Below are 10,061 nucleotides of genomic sequence, written 5' to 3'. Positions count from 1 at the left end.
GTCTCGGGGCAGAAGCCAAGTGTCTGCGAGGCGTGGGATAGGCAGAACCCGGGGGTCGCGGGCACCCCCGGGGGCGGCAGGGGACCGAGGAGGCAGCGGAGACCCGCGGGGACTCCGGGGAGACGATGGGGACAGTAGCTCTCCTGGTGGAGCAGTGAGGACGGGGCGGGAGGACCGTCCACAAACAGCGGGGCCCCGATAGGGTGTCGGAAGCCCTGTGGGGTGTGGGGACAGCAGAGACGGGGGGGACAGCAGGGGCTGGGGCGCAGAGAGGACAGCAGAACTCCCGGTGAGGCATCCGTGACCCCGGTGGGAGAGCAGGGACCCGGTAGGGCGAGGGAGACGATAAGGGCCAGTGGGTACCAGCAGGGAACCCGTGGGAGGCGGCACGGACGATGCCGGGACGGAGGGGACAGCGGGGACAGCAGGGACCCCAATCGAGCGGCGGAACCACGGCAGGACACCGGGACACCGCGAGGCGGAGGGCGCAGAGCAGAGGGAACGGTGGGGACGGCAGGGACGGTGCTGGACAGACGGGTCAGCGGAGACAGCCGGGATCCCGGCACGCGCGAAGGGGCGGCAGAGCCCTGGTGGAGTACCGGAGCACCGAGCGGGGAGCGGAGGGGATGGCGATGGGGCGGGGGTGACAGCAGGTCCCGGGGGGACGACAGAATCCCGGCGGAGCGGCGCTGGGCCATGGGCCCCGTGGGGTGGAGGGCGCTGGGGCGGGGGGGGAACGGGAGCAGCGGCACTTTCACGAACTGTCCACGGGAGGCGGGAGAGGCGGCGGCGGCGGCGGATGAAGGGGGGGCCCGGTCGGGCTCGCCCAGCCCTGCCCAGCCCTACCCGCCCCGTCGCTGCCCCGCCCCGCCCTGCCCAGCCCTGCCCGCCGCTGCAGGCAGCGCGGCATCGGCACCGGGCACCCCTTTATAGTCTCGTCCCGAGGGGGTGGGGGGCGGTGGCGGCCCCAGCCCCGAGGGGGCGGCTCCCCCCTAAAAGCCGGCGGCGGGACGCGCGGCGAGCAGAGGCGCGGCCGGCGCTCCCCGGTGCTCCGGGGCCGGCGCTCCCCGGTGCCGCTGCGGCTCGGCCCGCCATGCCCCCGCGGGGGCCGTTCGCCCGGGCCCCGGCTCCGTATTCCCGGTGCAGCAGCAGCCACCGCTGCCGCCGCCGTTACCGCTCGCCGCCGCCGCGCCCGCGGCTCTAAGCGCCGCCGCCGCCGCCGGGAGACCGCGCCCGCCCCGGCTTCAAGATGCTCCGCCAAGGTGAGCGCCGCACCGGGAGGGCACCGGCTACCGCGGGCACTGGGGGCAGCGGGACCGGCCCCGAAGTTTGTCTCCCCGCCGAAGTTGGGGCCGCGCCGCCGGGCGCCCCCCGCCGCCGCCGCGTTACCGGCGCCGCCGCCGCCACCGAGGCTCGAGCACACCCCGGGATCCCCGGGGAGCGGCACCGGTGGCGCACGGCGGGAGCGCAGCGCGGCGGGGAGGGAGGGGATCGGGAGAAGTGTGGGGGACGCACGGCGGGCGCCGGGTCCCGCAGGACCGGGGACGCGGCGGGTCCCGCGGGCACCGGAGGATGGCGGGTCCCGGAGGCAGCGGAGCTGCGGCGGGCGCGGGGGGACACCGGGGCACGGCGAGTCCCGTGGCCATGGTGAGTCCCTGGAGGATCGGTGCTCATCTACTGGGGTGAGGGAAAGAGAAACGGGGCTCACCAGAGGACGCGAGGGGTTCGGCGGGGAAGTTGGGGCCAGCCGTCCCGTTCCGCCCCCCCCGAGGAGATCCGCTCCGCTGTGACATCACGCTATTTCCATGGCAACCGCCTGGGACATCATAGGAGCGCTTTTTGACATCACACCGGGAGTTGAAGCTGACCCTCCCCGGGGGGTCCAGGGTGGGAGGAGGGGGCAGGACCTCGAGCCCCGCTGTGGCCAGGCAGGTCCTGGGGAGATGCTGGGGACAGTGATGCTGTGTGGGGTGACCCCGGCCAGACCCTCCACTCCCGTCCTACACCCCAGGGAGGGGGCAACCACTCAGCCCCAGGCCCAGCCCTCACCACCACCACCACATGCTCCTCTGCGGCGAGGCTCTGGCAGCAGGAGAAGGTGCAAACGCTGCACCTGTGGCCCCCCGTAACCTCCCACATCGTGGCACAGACCCCGTGGCATGGCAGGACCCCCACTGCCACCCCAGGGATGCTTTTTCCCGCTGGAGGGAATGTCACCTTGCGGCTGCGGGGCCTCGCGCTTGGATGCTTCTCTCTCCGGCTCCCGCCTCAGCTTTGTTCGGCGTATTAACCCAACCGGGCTGGCAGTCTTGAGAATAAACCCTAAGCCCTTGGAGCAAACCCGGTTCCCAGCTCCGGTGCTGCCAGCTGGAGGAAAAGCATCATCCAGGCTGGGAAACTGGTAGCTCGAGGCGGAGGCAAGCGAAAGAGCTACTGGCAGAGTTTCATCCTACCAGGGGTAGCCTGTTAAGGTCAAGATCTACAGCTTTCATTTCTGAAGCTAGAAAAACAAAATGCAAATTGAGGAGCCTGTGGGCTAATGCAAAACCTATTCTTAAAGTTTTTGTCTTGTTAAGCAAGGAAATAGAGTGCCAAATAGGCTTTGTTAAGTGGCAGTCTAATTAATAATTTAAAATCTTGTAGCTGTCTTTCATTAGAATTTATCTGTACATCAACCACAAAATCAGTCAAACACACTCATTTATAAGTTAATGCCATTCCTGAATAATTCAACAGGCAGTTAGAGGAGGCCTCCGTCCCACCGAGAGCCTCTCCCCTCTCTGGTTCGCCATGGCCAGGTGTCCCCGGTATTTGCCCTGTGTGGGGTGCAGAGGGGACACCCCATATGTGGGCTTGTGGAGATGGGGAGAGCTGCCACTGAGCTGTGGGGCTGGGGCCAAACCCTTCTGTGGGGCTCAGGAGGTGACTGGTTTTATTGAGGGACACATCAGCATGAGGCTGTGCTGGTGGGAGGCTGATGGTGGCACTGCCACCACCATCCCCGTCCTGCTGCCAGGAATTAGGGTTGGACTCAGGGCTGGGGGATGTGGCAGGGCTTGAGGGAGCTGTGGGTGATGTCGCCAGGGGAAGCAGATCCATGCGCCTGCTTGCAGGGGGACAGCTTCGTGCAGTACCTCGTGGGGTAAAGCTGCTTGTGGCAGAATGGGAGGTGGTGCAGCCCGGGCAGCGCTGCGGTGCCTGGGGACATTTTTGGCCTCCTGCACCCTGTGAGCTCCAGCTGCAGAAGCAGCAGGCAGCCCAAGTGGGATTCAAGGTGGATTTAGGGCACTGGGATGTCATCATTGGCATGGCAGTGGGTGACAGCATGGGGTGCAGCTCCAGCCTGGCTGTTGGTGATGATGGGACCAGCACTGCACTGTGCACCTTGCCGAAGGTGGCCGCGGGCAGGAGCACAACGCTGGCGATGCAGGAGAAGGAGATTTCCAGGTCAAGGATGACACCAAGGTCACGGGCGTCACATCTCTGTCACCGTCATCACTCAGCCCATCGATGGGGCATCCAGCCCCTGTCCCTCCCTGCAGGGCAGCAGCCAGTGGGCAGAGTGCAGGCACAGGCCGGGCTGCGGTTCCTGCACTGGGGAGCTGAGAGCCCAGAAACCTTTCTGCTTATAAAAGTTTAATTTCCTAAAGAGCTGAGAGGAAGCCACAAGCTCTCTGTGCCCGGTGAAACAAGGGGGTGGCTAAGGAGGGGGTGGTCAGGATGTGGCCCAGGCTGTCCGTGCGGTGGGGCTGGGGGGGAACGAGGGGGACTCGGGCAGGCGAGACTTGCCTGGACTTGGAGCCGGAGCCAGGATGTGAAGGAGCCGTCGCTGCTCAGTGATCCGCACTGATGGAGCCTGGCAGGGTCAGAGCTGTGGCCACGCTCGGCTGAATGTTATTCCCACCTTTTGCCGAAAGTGCTGCACCCGGTGCCCCGCAGTCCCATCTGGGTGCCCAAAGGCTGTGGGTGACACTCCAGGTGGCCTCGAAGCGCTGCCCTATAAACACCAGTGAACCTGCCAGGGAGATGTAAAAATATGCATTTTTTCCGGTGTGATTTCACACCCACCTTTCCTGCAGGCACCTGGAGGTGCTGGAGCTGGCAGCATTGGCCAGAGCCATGGGCAGTGGGTCCCCGTGGTTTGCAGGATGAGGCCACGGGTAGGACGTTGTGGCCCCGGGGCTGGGCAGAGACTCAGGCTGCTGAACACAGCTGCTGGTTTTTGGCAGCAAAAGCCAAAACCTAATTTGGAAGCAAAAACCAGGCAGGGAAGCACAGGAGCCTGGAGGGACATGGCTTTGGCCAGGTGTGGCCAGGGCCACCCCCCATCAAGGTGTCCCCAAGGGGGTCCATTGGGGTGTTCCCAGCTCTCGGTGGTGACACCAGACAGCCCTGGAGCAGCACAGAGGCAAATCCTCCCCTTGCAGAGGAGTGGCCCTGGACACGGCTGCTTCAGCCCCACATCACTGGGGGAAGCAGCCCATCCCACGCTGCCTCACATTGGGGCACCCCAGGGGGACACTACCCCGCATCCCTGCCCCGGGGAGCTGCTCCAGCTGCCCCCAAACAGCAGAAAACTTGGGTTTTGTTTGCAAAGTGCAATCCCAGGGTTTAGCTGCATTTCGTATAAACTGGTTATTAACAGCAGATTATGTCTTTAAAAGCACTTTGGTGGAGCAGCAGGCAGCAGCAGGCAGGCGAGGTGCTGCTGCACAGGCAATGGTGGCTGTTGTTTGGGTTCCCAGCGAGTTGGGACGGGTGTGGTGCTGCCCTGACATCTCAGGGAGGCTGGTGATTTGAGAGTGGAGGCAATAAGTGGAGCAGAGCTGTGGGGCAGAGCTGTGGGGCTGGCAGCAAGTGGGACGCTGGTGGGGCTCAGTGAGGAGGAGCCAGGGTTTCATGTGTCAATGTGGGCAGAGAGGGTGCAGGGCACTGCTGGGAAGCAGAAACATCCTTGTCCTCTCTGGTGAGGGTGCTTCTTCCTTACTATTTTGGGTGACGCTGCCTGAGCCCAAGGAGGAACGATCCAGCTTGGCCCCAGGTCCCTTCGCCAGCAGCACCACTGGTGCTGTCCCCTCTCCGGATGCTGGCACTATGTCCCAACTCTCAAACTGAGGAAGAGCTGATCCCCTGTACCATCCCTGCAGAATGGTATCGCCATGGAAACCCACAGCCCTGTGCCTGCCACCCGGCAATCAAGGGGGACACTTTTAGGAATATTGTTTTTACTGATGACAAAGGATGGAGGCTCGGTGCTGATGGGGCTCGGCACTGGTGGAAGAAGCGCCTGCGCCAAGCGCTGGGCATCGCCTGTGGCTGGTCTTTCTCCTGCTCATTCAACTGAGGACAGGGCATGGTTTGGCACACACCATGTGCCGATCCGGCAGCCACGGCGCTGCCCACGTGGTTGGTGCGGGCAGCAGCAAGCGGCAGATGCAGGATGGGGAGATGCAGGGGGCAATCTTCTTTGCGCAGATTAGGATTGGGGTGTTATTAAGCAGAAAATGCTCCATTTGGTGTAGAAAGCTCCTTTTCTTCTTTAACAGCACATGTGCCCGCCGGCTGCTTGCTTCCCGGCGATGCTGGCACAGCGGCTCGGAGCCAGCCCAGCTTTGGCGAGCAGCTTTTTGTGGTACTTCTGCCTGGACTGATAGTGGTGTGACCACCCCACTGACTCCCAGCGCTGAAAGCTGGTTGCACTTGGAGCTGCCTCTCTCTCTGGTGATATAGGACGGCAGTGGGTTTTGTCCCTGGAGAGGGGATGGCATGGCGGGCTGGGGGGCTGTGGTGGTCCAGCACATCCAAGTGGTGCCCAGCCATGGGGAGAACGGGCCACCAGAGCCGGAGGGCTTTGGAAATGCTCCAGTTGCACCCCAAGTCCCCATATCACCATCACACGGGGAGGCTGCGGGTGTTGTTTACCGGGGAGTGGCGGCAGGAGGGAATTTGGCTGCCACGGCTTCTCACGGAGGCAGCCCTGCAAGCGGAGGGGAGGTGCCAGCGGCTCCGCCAGCGCCGAGTGCCGCACTTGGGAACCGCTTCCTTTTTTTTTCTTCCAGCTGTGTTTGCACCAGCCCTTGCACTGGTTTGCTGTGAGAAACCCCGGCCCTGTGGCCACAGGACCCCCATGTTGTCATGTGAGGGGTTCAACCCTTGTCTTCATACACGGAGAATATCCCAGTGCTTTTTGGCCCCGTGCTGAGATTGGGGTGGCCCGAGCGAGCTCTTGTCCACAAGACCTTCACCCAGCTGAGCATCAGTGAGCATCTGGACATGGGGATGCACTTGCATGGGGCAGAGCCCCTCTGATCCCCCGGTGTGAAGGCAGAGGGGGGAAAAGGCTGCCAGCCCCGCCAGGAGCTCTCCCTGCCTCCTATCTGCCTGCAAATTCAGCATCCAATGGGGTGATGGATGCAGCCGCCCCCCCGGGTAGCACCCTAGATCCAGGAGAGGGGCCAGGACGATCCCTCCTCGGTAGGGATGTGCCGGGGTGTTTGTGCTAACAAGGCCGGTGTATTATAATTTCAATGGAATTTTAAAAACAAAATAGTCCTCAGACAAACGGCTCTGCAGTGCCTCTGCCAGGGCCTAAGATCTGCTGCTATCTATTTTTTAATAATTGAGGGTAATAAATATGTATTTCTTTCTCCTTTCTCTCCGTACTCCGCAGCTTGTCAGCTCCCTGCGTCTCTCCTCTGATCAGACCCCATCCTTGCCGTGTGGAAAGAAAAAAAAAAAAGGAAAAAAAAGGGGAAAAAAAAGAGAGGGTAAAAAAAAAAAAGATCCTTTAAGCAAAAAGGATTAAAGCCTTGAAAGTAGGTCTGCCCGAGCCACTCAGCTCTTCCTGCTCCCTGCCAGCCGCAGCCAGGGCCAGGGAGGGCTGGGCTGGGGTGAGGAGCATCCCCAGGAGGCTGAATCTGGTCCCATGGGGTGTTTTTGGGTGCAAAACCTGGCTGGGCAGCAGCAAATCCCCTGGGAGCCTGGCAGGGCCGCCGGGCAACTTGGCAAACCGCTGTGCAGAGCCAGTTCTGCTCCGGCAGCACATATTCCCCAGCGCTTTATTCCCTCTGGTTTTTGGATGGGGATGTTGGACTGAAAACGGTGGGGGGGGGCAGTGACGGCAGGGCTGAGTGTGGGACATGCAGTAGGACCCCTGGCCGCGGGATGCTTGGGCGAAGGAGGCGCTGGTGTGAAGGAGGTGGCTATTTATAGCTTCCCTCAGCTTTTGTTCCTTTTCCAGTAGAGCTCCTCTCAAAATAGAAACAGCACTGGCTGCGTGGCCGCTCCCGAGGCCCAGCCTGGCCATGGGGGGCACCTCCTGGCCCCCGGAGGGGGGACACCCCCTGCCACCAGGTGCTGTTGCATTGGGCATCCCCTGGTCCTGCATACCTTGAGATGGGGCTGACATGGGATGGGGAGGGGGAGCCGTCCCGCTGCAGTCCCCCTGTGCTGGTGATGCTGATCCCAACCCCGGGGGACACGAAGGGCTCTGGGAGGAACAGCTCTGTGGTGAGGGGACAGCACTGGCTGCTCTTGTGGGGGGTGGGTGCAGCTTTTGGGAGCACCCTGGCAGGGTCAGTCCCCATTTTCCAGCTCAGTCTTTGCCTCTGCTCTTCCCTCCCAGCATCCGACTGCCCCCCCCGCACTCCATCTCTGATCAATATAGCTGGGAAAAAACAAAACAAAACAAAGTAAATATTTAATACGATCCAGGGAGCCACGGCGAGCGCTCCCCCCGTCTGTCTCCTCCGCCAGCCGCTCGCAGCAGCTCCCCGGCCCTAATGAGCCTGAGTGCAGCGAGGATCGATGGCCAAGGCAACCTCTGCAGGGGGGGCAGCTCCTCCACATCCCCCCCCACCCCATGCTGCCCTGGAGCTGGGGTTCGGCCCCCCACTTCTCCCAGGGCTGCCTGCCCTCCTCCTCCTTCCCCTGTCCTGCTTTTCCTTTCTGCATCCCCTTTGTCCTCTCAGGCTCCCGGGAGGGATGAGGGCTCTGCTGCTCCAGCGCAGCTGTCGCCCTCCCTTGTTCTGCTGCCACACAGGGCACAAGATCTGTCAGGCATCAGCTCCGGGCTGGGGTCAGGATGTGGTGTGCAAAAGGCTGGGTCCGATGCGGAAAGCCGGTGTCTGTCCCTGCACTCAGGGAACAGCTCCCTCATGGATGGGGGTGCAGAGCCCAGGTGGGGTTCCCAGACACCCCCAGAGCTGGTGCTGTTTTCCTACCCAGTGCCAAGATGCTGTCCCTGCTCATGGTGTAACCAGACTCGCCGCCTCTTGTCCCCACGCTTTGCTTCCTGTGGGGGACCTGTGTCCTCTGGTGTCCCCCAAAGACCCTGGGCACTGATGGAGACCCCGGGCTCTGACGCCGTTTGGAAAGCACTGATGCTGAGGGGCTGGCAAGCTCACCCTGGTGATGCCAACGTGGGACCTGCCTCATCCCACTCTGGCTCCACGTGTGCTCTGAGTTCGGATGGTCCCTGTTGCTCTGACGCCAACACCGACAGAGGGGCATTCACTAATGGAAGCTGCTGAACTATCTGTTGCCCTGACACAGCTGACCTCCGCTGGACAAGCCCCCATTGTGTCCTCCAGCCTGTGCCGTGGGTTTAGGAGTGGGGCTGAGCCGTGCCCTTGGCCAGGCATCCCATCGGGTGGACCCTCGCAGCACCGCATGACCTCATCCTGCAGCCCTGACGATACTCAAGAAGCATTTGGACAACGCCCTCAGCCACATGGTGTGAATTTTGGACTGGATGATTCTTGTGGGTCTCTTCCAGCTCAGAAAATTCCGTGATTCTGTGTTTTCCCAGCGGGACGCAGAGGTGACACACTGGAGACAAAACTCCAGAGGAGCATCTGACTGCGCTTCTCTGCCACCATGAGCGCTTTGCAAATTGTTTTTCTGTGGAAAAGTCAATTGTCCTTGGTGGCACCTGGGATGAACCTGGGGCTGAATGCTGTCCCCAGCATGGGATGAGAGTAATGGCTGCCCTGCCTGACGCTCCTCGTCCAACCCTGCCAGACCTCCAGCACCACGAAGCCCTGGCCAGGCTGCACCTGGGGACAGCAACTGGATTTACAGCAGGAAAGCAACCTGGTGCACCCAACCGTGGAGTGGGGAAGCTCCTTCCCTGGCAGCCTGGGGACCATCTCACGTCTGCAAGGTGCTACCGAACATCTTCTTACAGCTCGGGGTTCTCCGGGCAGGCGGGGGGTGCAGAAGGACCGGGACAGGGCTCCCTGTGGGAAGCACGGCGGTGACAGCGGTGGCAGCCGGGACAGCGGCGCAGGTCCCACGTCACAGATGCAGGTTTGTGGCAAGGTGCCGAGGAAGTTTTTGCAGCAGCATTAGAAAATGTTGACATGTTTTTTTTGAAACAATTTCAGATCTGATATCTGCGCCAGATTGAGTTTGTAACCAGCTTTATTGTTTAAGCCTGCTGGGATTTCATCAAAGGCGTCTGCTGTTTACCCAGAACCATTTCATTGGAGAAAACAGCAAACAGACCTGCATTTCTATCTGATTTCACTTTTTCCTTTTCCTCCTGAATTTAAGTGCTTGTGAAAACCATGGCTGATAAGGCAGAGCAATGTGGATAAATCCCAAGGACCGGCTTGGCGGAGGCTCCACCAGCTGCTACGAGTTTATTAATAGACCGAAGGCAGTTGTGGGACCGGCTGCCGGGCTGCCTGAGCTGGTTTTGGGATCTCCATCCTGGCAGGTTGAGCCAGGTCCTGGCTCCTCAGGATGCTAAAAGATGGGCAGAGGATCCGCACAGAGCTTTTTGACCGCTTCCAGTGCAACTTCAGATTTAAGCTATGAAGGAGCTGATGTCTGTCCCTCCCCAGGGAGCGATAGTGACCCAGGCGAGCGATGCGCTCCATGACAAGCCAGGCCAAAGCTGATGCAGCCACAGGAAGCTGAGAAAGATGAAGGAGAAATCAAACTAAAAAGGGACCTGGTGTAAACTGCGTGAATCCTCCTTGCACTTTGGTCCCTGAGGGCTGTGGGTGGCCGCCTGCCCGTCTCTGCTTCTGACCTTGGAATTATGCCCAAGTGGA

At 61.4% G+C, this 10,061-nt stretch overlaps 1 protein-coding gene across 1 annotated transcript in view; it reads left to right on the top strand.

Annotated features, from left to right (window-relative positions):
* Window positions 1-883: 883 nt before the first annotated feature.
* Window positions 884-10,061, top strand: part of RTN4RL1 (reticulon 4 receptor like 1) — a 31,781-nt gene continuing 22,603 nt past the window's right edge. Inside the window, exon 1 of the mRNA XM_065853241.2 lies at window positions 884-1,262. Within this exon, the coding sequence (XP_065709313.1) occupies window positions 1,250-1,262 (13 nt within the window). The 5' untranslated portion in view covers window positions 884-1,249. The remainder of the gene's footprint in view (window positions 1,263-10,061) is intronic.

This window comes from Patagioenas fasciata, chromosome 19 (assembly GCF_037038585.1).
Source record: "Patagioenas fasciata isolate bPatFas1 chromosome 19, bPatFas1.hap1, whole genome shotgun sequence".
In the NCBI taxonomy this organism is placed as follows: Eukaryota; Metazoa; Chordata; class Aves; order Columbiformes; family Columbidae; genus Patagioenas; species Patagioenas fasciata.
The sequence above is the reverse complement of the archived record's forward strand: the minus strand, read 5'-3'. Positions and strand labels throughout refer to the sequence as shown.